Here is a 20417-nt window from a genome sequence, read left to right as displayed (position 1 = left end):
TAGTTTATTTTTTTATGTGTCAACCAACAGTAGCTATAAAGTGTAGGGATGCAAATGATTACAACATCAATACAAGAAAAACTATTGCCAGAAATGAATTTAAAAATGACAGATTGAAGCCCAAATGTCAGTTGTTTCATTCGTTTGACAAACTTCTAAACTCTCTAAGAACATGTAGAGGGATGATTCTAACACAAAATTAAAGTTCTTTCTAATAGAAAAATGTTTATAGTCATCTAGTGAACTTGAAGGCACTGTTTGTAATGTGCACCAATAGCATAACAGCTGTAAAGAAATAAATGTATGAAATAGATATTTGCTCCAACAATTGTAGCTCATTGTCCCCCTGCGGGTTCTCGGGGGCTAGAGTAGACCGAGGTATTCCTGCCTGTCGTAAGAAGCAACTAAAAGGAGTTCCCTCCTTTTAGGCCATACAAGTTATGGTCCTCTTTTTAGGGTCTGACCTCCACATTTCCAAAACTTTTCAGAAGTGCAGACCATTTGGGGAAGGATACCTTACGTAGTGCATCATGTATCCAGCTACTTGGATGAATACGCTTTACAGGGAGCATCATCTGCATCTTCTGTATCTATGATAATGATGGATCTTTTCACACCTAATATCCAGAGTGCTAACCAGTCTGGCGTGGAGGGGTCGTCATGTACCCTCTTAGTTGTAGTCTCGTAACAACACAGGGATTGCACTGCTGATGCATGAGATGATAAGTCCCCACGTGTGCCAAGGAATAGATGCCCGTCTTCTTGGGGCATCAGGACTCCTGGGAATAGACATTGTGCCAGGTGGCCTTGGCTGTGGCTGGGTGGCGCCTGTGGGGAGAGCCTCTGATCAGGGTGGGTGGCATCAGGGTGGATGACACACAATGAAGTGGATGAAGTTGTCTGATGCTGGTAGTTGAACGGCCCAGCAGTCTTTAAGAGAGCTAAGGTGCATCATAATGCCGAGAGATACGACCCCAAATCATTCTCCTCCACGACCACACCATGGGAGGAACGTAGGGCTAAAGATCAAAGAGAGGGATGTTCTCGTCAATATCTAGTTTGTGCAGGGTCTGATGGGGAATCCTTTATGACAACAAACCACTGTTTTTCATCGAGAACTTAGGACAAGTTTGGGGAGAATGGGTCAGTCCTGATAAAAACAGCATCCCCTGCCCAGTCGTGTGCATTACTCGCCTGTGTCAAGCTGGGTGATGCCCCAGTCTCCATTACCCCTCATAAAGTGCATGAGCTTGGTCCAGGGGATTATATTCCATAGAGATCTCCTCTTGCAGTCCGATTAAGAGTTGTGGCCAACCTACAGCGATAGGGTGTACACTTTGTTAGGCATGTGTATAGGCGACCTAAGGACAATAGGTGCCTTCATCTTGGCCTTTGAGGATGATAACATTGCCTGAAAAGGTCAAGATGATGGTCTACTGATGTGACATTAAACCCTGTGTTCCTTTCCATATGCGGTGCTTCAAATGCTGGAAATTTGGGTACGTGTCCTCGTGATGTAATGCCAGCCCCAGATCTCAGGAATGCACACATCTGTCACACACCGACGTTTCTTGTGTCCGTCCCATTTGTGTCAGCTGTGGAGAGCACCACTCCCCCTGTTTGCCAGACTGCACTGTTTATCTGAAAGAGAGGAAAATAAGGGAAAGTAAGACCCGGACTGCCGGACTACGCCTGCCCCCGTGATGGTTGGGGGCACCCCTCCTCCCATTGCTCCCCTAACTTCGACTTCAGGACCACCATCCCTTCGGCCATCAGGAACATCAGTCCCAACCCCTCTGCTAGATTAGATTAGATTAATACTTGTTCCATAGATCATGAATATGACACTTCGTAATGAAGTGGAACGTGTCAGGTTAATAAAAGATGTCTGTACAAGATATTACATTACACAAAATATTGCATGACACTAATGTTTAAGTTGGTTTTCTTTTCCCCCTCCCTTAATTTATATCTAAAAATTCAGCCAATGAGTAGGAGGAGTTGTCATGTAGAAATTCTTTTAATTTATTTTTAAATGTTGGTTGGCTATCTGTCAGGCTTTTGATGCTGTTTGGTAGGTGACCAAAGACTTTTGTGGCAGGATAATTTACCCCTTTCTGTGCCAAAGTCAGATTTAACCCAAAGAAGAAATAACATCTTTTGGCTACACTTGCAAGGAAGTTGTCTCCAGACGCTGCCTTCCAAAGCTTCTGCTACTGTGAAGCCAGCCACCAGCCAGTGGTCGAAGGAGCCGCAAGCTGCTGGTCGTAGGGCTTCACAATCGTTGTTGCTTACTGTGACAAACTCAGAGAAGCCCTCCTATCCAGAGAAACCAAAAAGAACCGAGAAGACTGAAAGAAGAAAGGAACCTTGGTGGCCCCTAAAACACCGCTTCGTGAAAGTTCGCTTTCTGAGGATGAGTTGGAGATCTTAGTATCCCTCAAGAACCTAGAGCTCACTGGAGTCTCAGAACCAACAGACACAGAGACCAGAAGCTCTCAACAGGTAACAGCAGGTGACCCTGAAGTGTAAAGTGCCGCATCGTTCCTACCCAGACCATTGGAATTGTGGCGGTTTTTCCTCCCACATGACAGCTACGACAACTCTTAAGCATTATGCCTGTTCTCTCTGTTGTCCTTCAGGAAACATGGTTTCCAGCAAAGTGGACCCCTGCCCTTTGTGGCTATCAGGACTAGTACAAAAATCGTATTGGCTGTGACTGGATGTCAGGTGGAGTATGTATATGTGTCCTTACTTCTGTGTATAGCGAACCTGTGCCTCTTCAAACACCTTTAGACGCCGTGGCTGTCAGAGTGAGAACAACGCAGGAAATTACCATCTGCAACATCTTCCTTCCTCCAGATGTTGAAGTACCATGAAATGTATTGGCTGCACTAATTTCTCAACTCCTCCCACCTTGTTCCTCAGGTTGCCCCGGCGGAAGACAGTGCCTTGGTGGCCGTCGGATATCACTGCGGTCATTAGACATTGTAGGCAGGCCCTTGGGCATCACAAGTGGCACCTATCAATGGAGCACCTCATTGCCTTCAATCGCTGTGCTCAGGTCTGTCAGCAATTAAAAGACAGAACTAGAAGTGCTGGAAATGGTATGTCTCCACCATTGGACCATGAACCTTTCTTACACTGGTTTGGACTAAGCTCAGACGCCTTTACAGACATCAGACCCCTGCAGGTAGACCTGGGGCTGTATATACTGATCTAGACACAATTGTAGAGTGTTTGCTGAGCATTATGCTTGAACTTCTGCATCTGAGAATTACGACCCCACCTTTCACACCTGAAAATAATGGGTGGAACAACACCACCTGAGTAAGTCACCTTGACCCATATAATGTTGTCATTCAGTGAGTGAGAATTTCTAAGTGCCATTACACATTGTCCCGACACAACGCCTGGGCCCGACAAACTTTGTGATACCATATCCTTGCTACGTTACAAGAGCTGGGCCTCTGATGCCCAATCCCGAGTTTTAAACAGAACTTTTTGTTGCTCCCCACCTTCAGAGTTCGAAATGGTGCTTCTAACAATTCCCCTCATATCCAAGTCAACGGGTTCCCACAGGACTCTGTACTGAGTGTCCCTCTGTTTTTAGTGTCCATTAATCGTGTCAGAGTCTTCAGTATCATCATCCTTAAATGCTGACGGCTTTTGCATTTTCTTTTGCTCTTCTACTATTGGTGTGGCTGAACATCGACTACAGGGAGCCATAAGAAAGGCGCGGTGATGGGCCCTCATCCTTGGCTTACAGTTTTCAGCTGCCAAGACTTGTGCCATGCTCTTCTGTTGCCGTTGTGCAATTCACCCGCACCTACAACTTTATCTTGATTGACCATCTTCTTAATGTAGTGGACTATTAGTGCTTAACTCGGCTTCCCCCTCATCATCAGCTTACACAAAAGTGCTGGCAGCATGTTTACGTTCTTCAATGCCTGAGCCACACTGACTGGGCTGGGGTAATCATGTTAGAAAAATGGATGTTTTTGCGGTCTTTGTTACCAAAATTTTTTTCCCAAACAATCCCATCAGTGACACTATCGGACTGGCAGTATAGTTTTCCTCGTGACATTCTTCAGCAAATTAAAAATAGCTTAAAGTAAACTTCAGTGTAGGATTCTAAAAGAGGTCTCTTCTAGCCTTAACCTCTGACCCATATAGAAATGTATAATCAGCTTGGGATCTTGTTTAAAGAAACCTTTATCAGGTTTGGGAACCTTTGATAGAGAAACTCACCTGTGGCTGCTGTTGCACAGCTGTCAGGTGTGGCACAGTGGTGACGGGGATGCTTTAAAAGGAGCCACCATGGGAACACTAATGTTTCACATTAACTACAAACTATGCTAACACAAAGTATGCTATACCTTAATCCAAAAATACATGAGCACATCAATAACATTACACAATTTAAAAAAAAATCTCTACAACATGAATTTATCCCAAAACCTGTCAGGAAGACTGCTATGAATTTCACCAAAATTTATACAATGTGACAGTGGTGTAAAACCTGCAGGCTATGTATAAGATGAGTGCAGCAGCTGTTATGCAACAATTTTACTACCATGAGATCCACTGCCTTGGCAATAAACACTTAAATTGTGAAGTTTATTATAGCAAGAAAACAGACTTAAATATGTCACAATAAGTTGTGACAAGAGAGACCACTTTTTTGAAGCTTTTCAATTTATTTGGATTTTATCTCACTTCCTAGTCATCAAGACTTTTCATATTTCCTTCCCCAGAGTGTACTAATCAATTGGAGAACATAATAAAAAATGTCAGATTTGAGCACCAGTGGAATACGCGTCCATTTTCAATGTACCCCTACCTTGTTGTTTTGTAGTGGCTTATCCTCATATTACAAAAGCAAATACATGTTTTAGGTGGCTTGAAAGAGTTTGTAAAAGACTTTCCTGTAAAAGTGGGCCAAAAATATCCATTTTTGGCTTATTTAGAAAAATCATCAACTTTGCCCTCATATTGTAAACTTCTGGAAAAACAATAGAATGAAATTTTATATTTTAGGACCTTGTATTGGTAAATTATTAAGTGCAAGGTTTCAGGTGTTACTCACAATTACTTCCAGAGATATAGAAAACTAAACTTCAAATTTTTTCAGGCATCTACTTTTTCGGTTGACTTTGCTTAAATTTATCCATTTGCAAATTGCTCAGGAAATATTTTTTTTTACTAGTATTTCACTTAAGAGAGCACAAAAAAGTGGTACAAGATGACTTAGTTTTGTTTCTTTCAAGAAAATATTACTAGAGATATCACGTCTCAAAGTTTCCAAAATCGTGTGTGCATTGTTAATGGCTATGCTATGGGATCAAACAAATTACTATATATTTGGAAGTACTGAATTAGCATTGCAGGGAAATGGATTGCTGCTGGAATAAATCAGTGGAGGGCGGAGGAAATTGCTATTTTCCCTAGGCATGCTACCTTGTTGTTATTTGACTGCATTCCAGGGTCTTAAGATTCAGCATACTTCTTACAGCCTAGGTCATTCAATGTCGAACTTACAACCTAGGTCATTCTCTGTCGAACTTAGTCTTTGGTAATGTTGGAAAGGAAGATGTTCTGGACAATGTTTTGTAATGGATGGAGATTTGTGGTTACAATTGTGACTCATTAAAATAAATAATAAACAATTATTTTATTTTATTATGAAAGAAATGTCTTCATTGTTACTGTGATTACTTTTGGAATGATAAAATATCAATATCTTTTGGCAGTTGACATATTTTGATTTGACTGTCCTATAGATCAAACATAGTGTTTTCCTCTATGAAGTTAACACTCATTGATTCCATATTGAGTGAAATTTTGTCTGTGCCATTATCAGTTAGAAAATGTTAAGATACCAAGATGAGCATACAGAGCGAAATGGAGCGTGAAAAAACAATGAATCGCTTCTGCATTTGGTAATCTGTGGATATTATTATTATTTTTTTTTAAATCTATGTAATTGATCTAAATGTGATGGTGCTTGGAGCTAACAAACAAGTCATAAATGACATTTCTGAATTTAAAAATGTGTGTTAATTTCATCGTGCAAATTATTTTCTTTCATGAAAATGTGTTCGTGTAATTTAGTAAGTTGTATTATTCCTTGGAGTTTGTTTTGGAGCTTCAGTTTACGTCTGAACTGTAAACTCAAAATAAAAGAGCCAGATATATTTATCGATATTCTCTAAAAACATCTCATTAGTCTGTGTGCACGCATATGCATGCGTGCTGTACTGTAGCCTAAAAGTGTCAACATTTTGATTGTAACAATGTAATGTGTGCTGTATGGATGATTTGTAGAAAAGTTATAAGTGTGTAATATGTAATGATAATGACTTCATTGAACTGATAAGTTCAGCTGTTTGTCAGTCCAAAGTTATTTGCTCTGTTACAGCAATGGATATGGGCGGATTAAATGCAATGGGACCCATGAATCCATTAACAGCATTGGGTGCTCTTGGATTGAACCATATGAATATGCCACTGAACTCATTTATGATGCAGCCAAATGGAAGCCTTTTGACCCAGATGATGCAAGCAAGTGGTATGAATGCCATGCACCAAGGCTGGGCTGGTGGCCTTCCAGGCAAAATGGTGTCTCAGCTCTGGATGAATGATGAAAGCAAGGTTGGTCATTGTCATTGTTACTAACTTTCTTACGAGTAAGGTGCTTCAACTGCATGTGCCACATTTGTTTGATCACAACTGTAACTGCATCTCATCTGTAAATAAATATACCTATTGATGTTTGTTATATATGGAATGCCACACATTGAATTATTAATCATTAATGAAAGGCAAGTGTTTGACCTAACGTTGCTCTGATTAAGTTCCTTTACATCTCTACCAGCCAATCATTCTCTTATTATGAATATGAATCCCATGTGCTTGGACTATCCATTGCTAGAACTTGTAGTCCCAGTAACCCTTTCAGTCTAATCATATTTCATTTAAGCAACTGTATTTCTTGTAGAACTGAAGCTTGTCATTTGTCATCTCCAATCAAGAAAAAAAAAAAAAAAAAAAAAACATCTAAAACCAACTTCTAGTGAACTGAATTCCCAATTGTAGGAAACTGTACAAAACTTGCAAAGCTCTAATGGCATATTGTCCTATGTAAGTTGTTAAGGAAACACAGCATCCATTGTTACAAGGCTGATTTCCTTGTTAGACATGTACAAGATGCATTAGAGCATGTAAATACTTTTAGTATTTATGGGAGTATCACTAAACCAGAGGAGTCACATGTTTTGAACAGTGAACAACCCTTTGTTTGGCATTCTGTAATCAAATACATACTGTTCCAACCTATAAGAATAGATTACAGACAATTGCCTCTTGATTATTCCATCTCGTAAGTTAGGATGTGGAACAAATTAACAAACTCAAATAAGGTCATCTAATTTGCTGCTTTGGAGGAACCTTGAAACTAATGGTACTTACTTCTCCAGTAACTTTCTAGATATGCCTCTTTCTGGGGAAAGACTACCTCTAAACAGCAATCGTATCTGGATGTTAGCCTGTCATATTTACACCATATAGTGAAGCGTATACGTCCTTGATTCCCCTGTCAAAAGTGATGGTGCTAACAGCAAGTACCACTTAGGTGAAATAAATCATCACAGCTTTGTAGCCCATTTGCTGTCCAATGTTTGCTAATTTCTGTTGTTCCCGCAAGTACAAATGTGTCACTAAGTCATTCTTTACACACAATTATCCCATTGTGTAGGTATTAGTTATCTACATCTACAGCTACAGTCATACTCTGCAAGCCATCATATGGTGCATGGCAGAGCGTACCCTGTACCACCACTAATCATTTCCTTTCCTGTTCTTCTCATAAATAGAGTGATGGAAGAACGATTGTCTATATGAGGTCTGTTCAAAAAATTTCAGAACATTCATAATTTCACAACAATCGTGTGTTGGAATGAAATGCAGTTGGCATCCTTGCACAGGCCTGTGTTTAATGTGTAACTGCTGGAAGTTTCATTGTTGTATGTCTGTTAGTTACTGTTCAGTGCTGTTTTGAGTAAAACATTGTATCACACTGTGTGTGAATTTCGAGATTGCAGAGTTAGAGGAATAACACATCTGCATTAAATTTTGCATGAAACTCGAACACCTTTACAGGACACACCAAATGATGCACAAAGCTACAATGGTGAGTGCTTAAGCCATACTTGGTGTTAAGAATGATCCACATGGTTTAAAAATGGCAAGATGGAAGTTGCAGATAATTCTCATTTGGGACGCCGTTCGAGGTATTCCGATGATGCTCATGTCAGGAACATCAACAAAATTTTGCGTGTCGATTGAAAACTGAATGTCCGAGAGATTGCAGAAAAATGCAGCATTTTTCATTTGGATCATTTCATGAAATCCTGACAGCATCTTGAAATGCATCTTGTTGCCGCCAAGTTCGTCCCACAGCTCATGAGTCAAGACCAGAAAGACCTCTTGCCTTGCTATCTGTGAAGCTTGCAGGCATCCATCCACTCCAGAATATATGCACATAAAGAAACCAGACTTCCAAACAACAGTTTAGACCAATTCGTCTAGCCTGTTGTTTGGAAGTCTTTGTATGGCGGTGATCATCATTTGTTGATTCAGTAGACGTTCGTGCAATGTATCACTTCACCAAAGTGATATGTTAAACTACAGATGACAGCTTGAGATGTCAATTTTAGTGGTAAGCCCATTAGGTGGGATACCATGTGCAAGACAGGATTTTAGGAAGAGGATGTGTGATGCGATTTTTACGAGGGCAAAGGAGAGTTTTAGAGATGGAGGGAAGTAAAATGAGCAGAGAATCGTGGTTGAATGGTCAGGAAATGAAAGGTGTGACTGAAAATTTGTTAAAAGAGGGAGCGGGGTGAAAATAAGAAGTTGAAAACTTACGGTTGAAGTGTTTTCACATAGAGAGAGCTGTGTAGGGAGTTCAGAAAATGTTTCAAATAAAAGAGTACAATCACAAATTTTTACACACATTCGTAAATAAATGCACGCAATTGTACAATGAGATTATAAGTAAACATGTGTCAAAGGCTTAAAACCAAGTTAGATGGAGCACATATTAAAAACCACATTGGAATTAAAATTTGAAGAAAGGGATTGTTGCTGTGAGGGCAGGGAGTTGTAGCATGGCACTATTTTACCTCCTTCCTTCCCTCCCCCTCCCCCTCCCCCTCTCCCCCCTCTCCCTCCCCCTCTCCCTCCCCTCTCCCTCCCCTCTCACTCCCCCTCCCCCTCCCCCTCCCCCTCCCCCTCCCCGTCCCCGTCCCCCTCTCCCTCCCCCTCTCCCTCCCCCTCTCATTCCCCCTCTCCCTCTCCTTCCCCCTCTCCCTCCCCCTCCCCCTCCCCATCTCCCTCTCCCTCCCCTCCCCATCTTCCTCCCCATCCCCCTCCCCATCCCCCCTCTCCCTCGCCCTCCCCCACCCCTCCAACTCTCCCTCCCCTCCCACTCTCCCTCCCCTCCCACTCTCCCTCCCCTCCCCCTCCTCCCTCTCCCTCCCCCTCTCCCTCCCCCTCTCCCTCCCATCCCAGCTCCCTTCCCCTCTCCCCCTCATCACCTCCCTCCCCCTCTCCCCCCTCATCCCCTCCCTCCCCCTCACCCTCTGCCGCTCCCTCTCCTTGTGCCTCTGCCTGTCCCTCCCCCTGTGCCTCTGCCTCTCCCTCACCTCTCCCTCACCCTCCCCATCTCCCCCCTCTCCATCCCCCTCCCCTTCTCCCTATCCCTCCCCCTGTGCCTCTGCCTCTCCCTCCCCCTCCCCTCATCTCCCCCTCTCCCACCCCCGCCCCATCTCCCTACCACCTCTCCCTACCACCTCTCCCTACCCTCTCTCCCTCTCCCTACCCCCTCGCCCTCTCCCCCCTCTCCCTCCCCCTCCCCTTCTCCCTCCCCCTCCCCTTCTCCCTCCCCCTCTCCCTCCCCCTCTCCCCCCCCTCTCCCCCCATCACCCTCCCCATCGCCCTCCCCCTCTCCCCCCATCTCTCTCCCCCTCGCACTCCCCATCTCCCTCCCCCTCCCGCTCCCCCTCCCCCTCCCCTCCCCCTCCTCTCCCCTCTCCTTCCCCATGTGCCTCTGCCTCTCCCCCCTCACCTCCCCCTCTCCCTCACCCTCCCCATCTCCCCCTCTCCCTCTGCCTCCCCCTAACCCTCTCCCCCCCCCCTCTCCGTCCCCGACCCCTCCCCCTACCCCTCCCCATCTCCGTCCCCCTCTCCCTCCCCCCACCGTCTCCTCTTCTCCCTCTCCCACTCACCTAACCCACACCCACCCTCCCCCTCACCCTTACACCTCCCCATCCTCTTCTGCTTCTCTACCATCTCCCCACTCTCTCCCCATCTACCCACCCCCCTCCCCCACTCTCCCCTCCCCAACCCCCTCCCCTCCTCCCACACCCTCCCTCCTCTCCCCACACCCTCCCCTCCCCCACCACCATCCCCTTGCCACCGTCTCCTCCTCTTCCCTCTCCCACCATCTCCCCCTTTTCCTCCCCACCATCTCCCCTCCCCCACCATCTCCCCTCCCCCACGATATCCCCCTGCCCCACCATACCCACTCCCCCACCATCACAAATGGGCTAAAATGGCCTTGGTACTTACAGCCTCGCCCTGATGTGAGTCAAGCTCGCTCACTTCCGACTCCTGAAAACGTACATAAACTATAAATTTAATATTATATATTCATATACATTTGAATTTGGATGCAAATTTCATCAGTTTGTCAATGCTGCTGGTAGCTTCCGTGTAGCTGCAATTTTTTTGTTACATATATTGTTTTTGTTCATACGTATGTGTTTTGCATAATTACAGTATTAATACATATTAAATAATTAAAATAATTACAGTCATACATCTGTAATTACTTCTCTTTAATAATGTTGCCACTACTTTCACTATTTCTTGTTTTATTTGTGGGAGAATGCACTTTCTCATGCGCAGAATATACATTCCAGCCAGTAATTTAAAATTCATATTATTCACAAAAAATGTACCGTAACAGTTTGATAGTACTTGCTAAGACCTATTCATCAACACTACCTTTGTATGAATCGTGTTAGTGAACTATTAATTTTTAAAGGTAATTTTATATCGAAAACATTTACCATTAAATAACTTGAAAACTAAATCTCATACCGAAGGTGTGGCTATACTCATGTGCATGTCCAATTTTGGCAGAACAGGGTAAGGAAGAGGGGAGAAGGAAAAGATTTGAAATACTGAGAGCTTTAATGTGGAAGACAGGGTTATATGCAAAGCAGAGATACTGCTTAAACATCATGCATGAATTAATAAGAGTGAAAAGCTAAGTGCATTTTACCTAATGGATAGGGGAGGGGGCGGCAAAAAATATATGGGTAAGACAATGAAAAGTGTAGAAAACTAAAAAACCGAGTGAAGAAAAGAGTAGTTACTATGAAGAAATGCAGGGACGGAAGAAATTAATGTAAATTGAGGCCAGGTGGGTGGTGAGAACCAAGTGTAGTGAAACAGGCACTGAGGTCATGACTGTCATGTTGTAGAGCATGCTCTGCAACAGGATACTGCGTGTTGCCAGTATACACCCTATACCTATGCCAATTCATCCTAATTGATAATTTGGTGGTAGTAACCAATGCTCTAAAACGTGATAATGATGGCCTCAGTGACTGTTTCACCATGTGCGCCATCTGGATTCTTCCCCAGACACCAGTTTCTCAGAACTCTGCTGGTGGGAACTAGCACTACAACATGTCCTTGGTTCTCGCCAGCCACCTGACCTTAATTTACGTTAATTTCTTCCGTCTCATCATTTCTTCACAGAAACTACTCTTTGCTTCACTCTGTTTTAGTTTTCTGCATCTTTCATTGTCCTACCTGTCTATTTTTCACCACCCGCGTCCCATCTCTGTTACATACCATGCACTTACCATTCCACTCTTATTAACTCGTGCATGATGTCCAAGCAGTAATCTCTGTCTGCATATTACCCTGTCTTCCATCTTTAAGCTCTCAGGTTTTCAAATCTCATCCAATGCAGTCTTCCATTCTCATCTCGTACAGTAAGTCTCCCCTGACCTGCAGTTCTGGGTGACTTTCCCAAAATCTACCCCTTTTCCTAGACCTCTCCAGTCCTTTTCCTTCGCCCCTCTTCCTTGCCCTTCAACCCTTCTGCCTGAAGAAGGAGCCACTGGCTCCAAAAGCTTGCCTAATTACAACCCTCTTTTACATGTGTTTTCTGCCGCCATTTGGTGAGTAGATTTTTTTATCTATCCAATTAAATTATTTAAAAACAAAGATGATGTGACTTACCAAATGAAAGTGCTGGCAGGTCGACAGACACACAAACAAACACAAACATACACACAAAATTCAAGCTTTCGCAACAAACTGTTGCCTCATCAGGAAAGAGGGAAGGAGAGGGAAAGACGAAAGGATGTGGGTTTTAAGGGAGAGGGTAAGGAGTCATTCCAATCCCGGGAGCGGAAAGACTTACCTTAGGGGGGAAAAAAGGACGGGTATACACTCGCGCGCACACACACACACATCCATCCACACATATACAGACACAAGCAGACGTATTTAAAGACAAATTTGTCAAAAATTGATGGTTTTCATTATTATATTAGCACATGTCTAATTTTGGTCTTTAAAACCATATGACCGGCTTCTCTGTCGCTAGTTAGATGTAGTTTCTATGTGTTTCCCATATTTCATGTTTTCTTTATTAAAACAGTTTGGCCCTGGTGGCTACCCTATCCAGTTCATTGAAACAGTTTGGTTTTTCCCACCAAGTGGCCTATGTCTCAGGCTAGCTTACATGCACTCGGTATTTCTCTTCCTTTGAGGTCTGCCAATTGTTGTGCATCAAACCTGGAAAGTTCATCTGACTTGGCCCTGCCCCCTCAGCTGTCAAAACATGCTCTATTGGCTGTTGTAATGATGCCAATTGAGTTGCTAACCTTAAGACAGGACACAAGTGCGTGGCTGCATCTGTTGTGTAGTTTTTCGTAGCCTTTTCCAGGATTTACAACCTCAAACTTTAGAAATATCAAGATGGTTACCAGTCCACTGCAAAAGTCAGTGATACCTGAAATGTGTATTGGCTTCTCATCTGGTTCAATTTATTTAATAGATTATCCATTTCTGAACTATCCACTTGACTCACCCACAGGTTTCGCTAAAGGTTGGCTAAAACTGGTCTGTTCAAACCTTATTGATATTTGTAAAACTCGAGGTGGGGAAGTTTAAATGCACAGAAAAACATTTTACCATGGCAAAGTGACATACAGATTTCTTACTTCCCTCTGCCACAGTACTATTAGTCTTTGAGTGTAACTAGTATTGCTCAATTTGTCTAATTAAATGTATAAATTTACTGTTGCAATTGCTATGTGAATTTAACAAAAACAACTGTTCTAAAACTGGTACTTCCCAGAATAACATTTCACTGGCAATCTGATTCTGTGACATGTTTAACAAGATTTTTACACTGTTATTTGCTTACTGCAAAACATTCCGTATGTTACCCACCAATATTGTGTACTTTAGTTTGGCTGTTCATAACTGAAATAAGGCTGTTGAACTAATAAAATTGTCTCAGGCTTCCAGCCGCGTCAAGTGGTTTAAAATCCATGAGCAGTAGATATAGCCATGCTGCCTTGTGTAATGTCACTGGTGCTAGCTCCAGTACCATATACACAGGGTGTATACGACCCGGGAGATCGGGGAAAAACACGGAAATTTTTTCATCCGGGAAAAACCCGGGATATTTTTAGAATTCCGGGAATTTTTCATTGTTTTAGTTTTCAGTTAAATTTTTGTAATTTTGACTGGTAAGAACCGATACTCTAACAAAGGATATTACTGTATCCCGCTACTGCAGAATAATACTTCACAATAAAACCTAAACGAGAGAAAAAAATTAAAATAACTTAAATTGCAAAGGAAATGCGCCATAACGACGACGACACACAGTGCTCATGCAAGCGTCTGCCAACTGAAAATATGTCAAATGCTTTAGGAAGACTATGCAGTACTTCATAACAACAAATTGCCTCCAATAAGCGTGAAGTCGCAACCGTTTACATTCGATTTTTTTTTAGCAGTTGCTCGTGGGCTCTTGCGCATGCACAGTTGAGTCACGTTTGAGTAGTAGAGTCTCCCGCTTCTGGCTACAGGAATGTGGCTGTTGGCTGTGCAAGCAGTTGCAGTGTGCAGTTAGATGCTACCGGAAAAAGGGGGTGCCAAAATCATATTCTTGAGGGAAAAATCTTGTTTCACAAAGCACCTAGCATCCAGCGCACGTTTGTCCATCGATTATTCATATGATTTTGAAACGCTCCTCTGTTGGTTTTTGAACACATTTTAAGTTGATTTCTGAATGAATCATAAGTTGACTTTTGAATGCATGCATAGTGTACGTGATGTGTCTGTCAGGAGAATCCTCATCGCATCTAGAAATAAACTTTCTGCAGACAAAAGGGGACAGGGGCTATGCGTGCTGAGGGAGTAAAGCCGAATGGATGAATGCCAATCGCTGTCTGATTATGTGGTTGATTGGGTTTGCGAATGATCAGCAGTGTTATAATTACTAGCGAAATCCATAGATTCAGACTACCAGAATGGAAATAAACGACTGACAGGAATAACAGGTGAGAAAGATTACATATTATCTTCTCAGTGTATCCAAGGAAATGCGATTTTGACAGAAAATTTTTGGCCGGATCGCTACACTAGTAAGGACCAGTAGCACAGTCCCCAGCTAGCCGTCGTGTAAGTTCTATTCTGGAAGTAACTTGGAAAACATGTTGTTCGAACACGTAATGTGGCTAACCGGAAAATAATCACGGGAAAACTAAACCTGTGATTCTGGCAGTGTTAGTGAAGTTAATCGGCGAACAAATTTTGACAGTGGCAGCAATAGCTACAGAATTGGTGATGACAAAATTGTTTGTTAGAATGAGGAAGGAGAAGAAACGGGGACATCACACAAATTATGGAAGAATAAGACGATTCCAAATTTATATAAAAATTTCATAATACTACATTTCGATCTCATGCTTGAGAAGCTGGTGCGTATGAATGAAATGTGAAACTATTTCCTAACATAAAGCTTTTTGCTTGTAGTAGGCCTAATAGGCATTTGATATTGGTATTTCGTGAATTATATTCTGTCGTGTTCTAAAAATGGCCGTTTGTGCCAAAACAGTCTCATTTATTTGGTGTGTTACAAAATTGCTGCCATATTAGAAAGGCCTATTTTGTTTTATCTAGCAGACAGTGACAAAATAGATGTCATCAGATCGAGAAGCCACACTAGTCTTGGGTATTATTTGTATTAACAACTTTTTCAGTGTTAGATAATGACATTTAGATTTTTCATGTGGCAAAACGTTTGACGAACTTTGATGAGGTAATAGATTCTTTCGCAGAAAGGAAAGCTTACTATGTAAAGCTGTAGAAAGATTAGAGAGAAAGAAATGCTAGGAGCTAAGGTTTGAAGAAATGTGTAATTTCTTGCTTATCTCTTGTCAGTATTGGTTTTATATATCCTATATTTAATTTTGTGTCACACAAAACAGCATGTTATTAACTAATAGGCAATAAAGAGTTCAGATTTTCTGAAGAGTTCTTGTTCTCTTGATTACAAATAATCCCATCCGCTATTAATTGCGAGATTTTTTTTAAGAGGGGCGGGCTGTCAAACCGGCCGACTCGGAGCAGGAGAGGCACCACAGGGCATTTCAATTTCCACTCTCCTGAATAGGTTTGGACGTGCGGAGAAAAATGCTTTATGAAGAGGCGCGGCACTGCACTTTGGCATACTTAAGACCAAATAATATGTCTTACATTTCCTCAAATACATATGTTTTATGTTTCAGACTTTTCAGAAAGATATGCACTACAAGCTGAACATATTTCGAAAATTAGATTTTTTTTTTTAGTATTGACCCGGCTGTTTCCCCTTCGTTTATTCTCAGGTCAAATGAAAACAAAATGGATATCTGTGGCCGGGAGCTATCAAGTGAATTAAAACACATTCACATAATTACGGAAGGCTGAAATATGTCATTAGTTTCAGATTTTATTTTGTTTCCACCTTTGTAACAGTCGAGCATTAATCACCTTGTGGAGCAATGAAGTTATTTTTGTCTTGTTTGCTAAGGAAATTTGACTTTCGTTAACCTTTTCCACAGAGGCAGTCAATGTATTTGAAACAAAATGTTTAATTCCACAGTACTGGCTAGTTTCAACTGTTCGGTGCATTTCGTGTGCAAGTTTTCATTTTCTAGGACATATGGCATTATGCTTCTTCTTAAAGAAGCTGGTAAGCATTTGGGAAGAATTAAAAAGTATTCATATCAAAAATGCCAGTAAATCTGAAGAAAGCAGTATTTGATCAGTGCATTCTTCCTGTGATGACGTATGGCTGCGAGACATGGACAATGAACTCATTTACAAAAGGGAAACAGCACAGAGAGCCATGGAGAGATCAATGCTGGGCTATACAAGAAAGGATAGGAAAAGGGCAGATGACATCCGGTCTGTGACGAAGGTTAACGACATCTTAGAGACAGTAGGTTCCTCGAAATGGCAGTGGGCTGGCCACGTCGCTAGAAGAAAAGACAACAGATGGACGAAGCTAGTACTGGAGTGGAGACCGAAAGAGCACTGGAGGCCTAGAGGAAGACCACCAGACAGATGGGTCAAAGACGTCAAGAAGATCGCTGGTAACACCTGGCAGAGAACTGCCCAAGACCGTCCCACTTGGAGAAGACTGCTGAGGGCCTACCTGGATCCACGACTTGAAGAGGCCACATCATTTAATGATTGAATTGGCTGATGATGATGATGGCATTATGCCATAATAATGAACCAAACATTATATAATACCGTACTAGTGCTCCAAGAAAATTTTCATCCCGGAAACCACACTGAAAAGCTTAATATCAGGTCGAGGTCTACTTCATTGGGAATCTGGACATACAAATTTCCCCTTTAAGTATGCCCTTTAAATGTGCACATTTTAATATGGCTCATGAAGTTCCAAAGCTCTTGCAGTATCCTTTGATGTCTTGTTTCTTTTATGACATAATGTAAGATCTTTCAATGTTTTACATGTACGTACATACGGGCTTCCTACGTCATGATAGCCGCCACAAACTTATTTCTAACAGATCGCGAGAAAGTATTGTGAATAGTGCCAGAATGAGATTTTCACTCTGCAGCGGAGTGTGCGCTGATATGAAACTTCCTGGGAGATGAAAACTGTGTGACGGACCGAGACTCGAACTCGGGACATTTGCCTTTCACGGGCAAGTGCTCTACCACTGAGCTACCCAAGCACGACTCACGCCCCGTCCTCATAGCTTTACCTCTGCCAGTATCTCGTCTCCTACCTTCCAAACTTTACAGAAGCTCTCCTGCGAACCTTGCAGAACTAGCACTCCTGAAAGAAAGGATACTGCGGAGACATGGCTTAGCCACAGCCTGGGAGATGTTTCCAGAATGAGATTTTCACTCTGTAGCGGAGTGTGCGCTGATATATGCTCTACCAGCACTTGCCCGCGAAAGGCAAAGGTCCCGAGTTCGAGTCTCGGTCCGGTACACAGTTTTAATCTCCCAGGAAGTTTCATATCAGCGCACACTCCACTCCAGAGTGAAAATCTCATTCTGGAAACATCCCCCAGGCTGTGGCTAAGCCATGTCTCCGCAGTATCCTTTCTTTCAGGAGTGCTAGTTCTGCAAGGTTCGCAGGAGAGCTTCTACATCTACATCTATACTCCGCGAGCCACCTTACGGTGTGTGGCGGAGGGTACTTATTGTACCACTATCTGATCCCCCCTTCCCTGTTCCATTCACGAATTGTACGTGGGAAGAACGACTGCTTGTAAGTCTCCGTATTTGCTCTAATTTCTCGGATCTTTTCGTTGTGATCATTACGCGAGATATATGTGGGCGGTAGTAATATGTTGCCCATCTCTTCCCGGAATGTGCTCTCTCGTAATTTCGATAATAAACCTCTCCGTATTGCGTAACGCCTTTCTTGAAGTGTCCGCCACTGGAGCTTGTTCAGCATCTCCGTAACGCTCTCGCGCTGACTAAATGTCCCCATGACGAATCGCGCTGCTTTTCGCTGGATCATGTCTATCTCTTCTATTAATCCAACCTGGTAAGGGTCCCATACTGATGAGCAATACTCAAGAATCGGACGAACGAGCGTTTTGTAAGCTACTTCTTTCGTCGATGAGTCACATTTTCTTAGAATTCTTCCTATGAATCTCAACCTGGCGCCTGCTTTTCCCACTATTTGTTTTATGTGATCATTCCACTTCAGATCGCTCCGGATAGTAACTCCTAAGTATTTTACGGTCGTTACCGCTTCCAATGATTTACCACCTATGGCATAATCGTACTGGAATGGATTTCTGCCCCTATGTATGCGCATTATATTACATTTATCTACGTTTAGGGAAAGCTGCCAGCTGTCGCACCATGCATTAATCCTCTGCAGGTCCTCCTGGAGTACGTACGAGTCTTCTGATGTTGCTACTTTCTTGTAGACAACCGTGTCATCTGCAAATAGCCTCACGGAGCTACCGATGTTGTCAACTAAGTCATTTATGTATATTGTAAACAATAAAGGTCCTATCACGCTTCCCTGCGGTACTCCCGAAATTACCTCTACATCTGCAGATTTTGAACCGTTAAGAATGACATGTTGTGTTCTTTCTTCTAGGAAATCCTGAATCCAATCACAAACCTGGTCCGATATTCCGTAAGCTCGTATTTTTTTCACTAAACGTAAGTGCGGAACCGTATCAAATGCCTTCCTAAAGTCCAGGAATACGGCATCAATCTGCTCGCCAGTGTCTACGGCACTGTGAATTTCTTGGGCAAATAGGGCGAGCTGAGTTTCACATGATCTCTGTTTGCGGAATCCATGTTGGTTATGATGAAGGAGATTTGTATTATCTAAGAACGTCATAATACGAGAACACAAAACATGTTCCATTATTCTACAACAGATTGACGTAAGCGAAATAGTCCTATAATTATTCGCATCTGATTTATGACCCTTCTTGAAAATGGGAATGACCTGCGCTTTCTTCCAGTCGCTAGGTAAAGTTTGGAAGGTAGAAGACAAGATACTGGCAGAAGTAAAGCTGTGAGGACGGGGCTGAGTTGGGCTTGGGTAGCTCAGTGGTAGAGCACTTGCCCGTGAAAGGCAAAGGTCCCGAGTTTGAGTCTCGGTCTGGCACACAGTTTTAATCTGCCAGGAAGTTTCATTGTGAATAGTGGTTTTAAAAGCGTTACTTTCAAAGTAGATATCCTTTTACGTAAGTTGAACAATGTGCAATAATGTACCATGAATTTATTAAATCACAGAGCGTTTGATTCTCATTTAAAAATCAACTCTTTGATAATGAGCGATTTAGAAGAATTTCAAACCCTGAAGATCAGACATTTATGTCATTATTAAAAACTGTACTGGCAGATTTGTGTGATATATCTTAAAGTGTAACACGCACAAAAAAGATGAACAGTATATGCGAAAGCTTAGCTTGTCTTGCAGCTTGAGACCAATATTATATGTGAAAGCTTTTCTTTTCTTGTAGCAACACTATGTATATTAATTAAAACTATTAACTTTCCCTGTTTGTGTGTTCGTGCTACTTAACAGTGATGTTGCTGTTGGCTGACTACATCACGTGTCCTATGCTCTGAATATACGCATCATCGGCTGGCGAGATCACGTGACATGAGCTACGAATGGCTTACAAAAGTGCATCGAAGTCTCGATTTCAATGATTCGGAAAGTAACATGCGGTGTTTGGTGTAATTCCAATGTATACTTTCGTGATATGAAAATACACAGCGTACACATTGCTGCACATCAAAGATATTTCCAAAACGTGTCTTTTTCCCTGAGTTTTGTTTTCTAAAGTGCTAGGAAATTGTACACCCGTATATAAAACCATAACCATTCAAAGGATTGATAAGGGAAAATATACTGTCACCCGGGAGAAAGTTTATTTTTAACTGGGAAATCCGGGAATTTTTTTTCCTTGTCCACGTTTACACCCTGATACAGTAACGTTTTCATTGTGCGCCCACTTCAACGTTCTGACAGCTGGGATCTGAGTTGTGATTAGCCACAGGCTGCTGTCTTTATTTAGGGTCCTGTCGAATGCAATACTGTGTCATAAAAAAGTCAGACAGACTGCGCGACCTATTGAACAGTGCTGTGTAGAGCACGAGAGATGTTTTCGCCTACGGTATGCTGAAAAATCAACAGTATCAGAATACACTCTACAAAATGGATGCTGTATTTTATCGACGAGACATCTCTCGTTATACACACTAGTAGTTCCCGGGATAACATCACGGGAGAAGCGATAAAG

The 20417-nt window shown here is 42.4% G+C and overlaps 1 protein-coding gene across 2 annotated transcripts in view; it reads left to right on the top strand.

The window, feature by feature from the left end:
• LOC126419189 (protein strawberry notch) overlaps window positions 1-20417 on the top strand; it is a 299812-nt gene that overhangs the window by 39512 nt on the left and 239883 nt on the right. For both annotated transcript variants that reach the window (XM_050086323.1, XM_050086324.1), the window contains one exon: window positions 6422-6654. In XM_050086323.1, the coding sequence (XP_049942280.1) occupies window positions 6422-6654 (233 nt within the window). The remainder of the gene's footprint in view (window positions 1-6421; window positions 6655-20417) is intronic.

Source organism: Schistocerca serialis, chromosome 9 (genome assembly GCF_023864345.2).
Source record: "Schistocerca serialis cubense isolate TAMUIC-IGC-003099 chromosome 9, iqSchSeri2.2, whole genome shotgun sequence".
In the NCBI taxonomy this organism is placed as follows: domain Eukaryota; kingdom Metazoa; phylum Arthropoda; class Insecta; order Orthoptera; family Acrididae; genus Schistocerca; species Schistocerca serialis.
The sequence above is the reverse complement of the archived record's forward strand: the minus strand, read 5'-3'. Positions and strand labels throughout refer to the sequence as shown.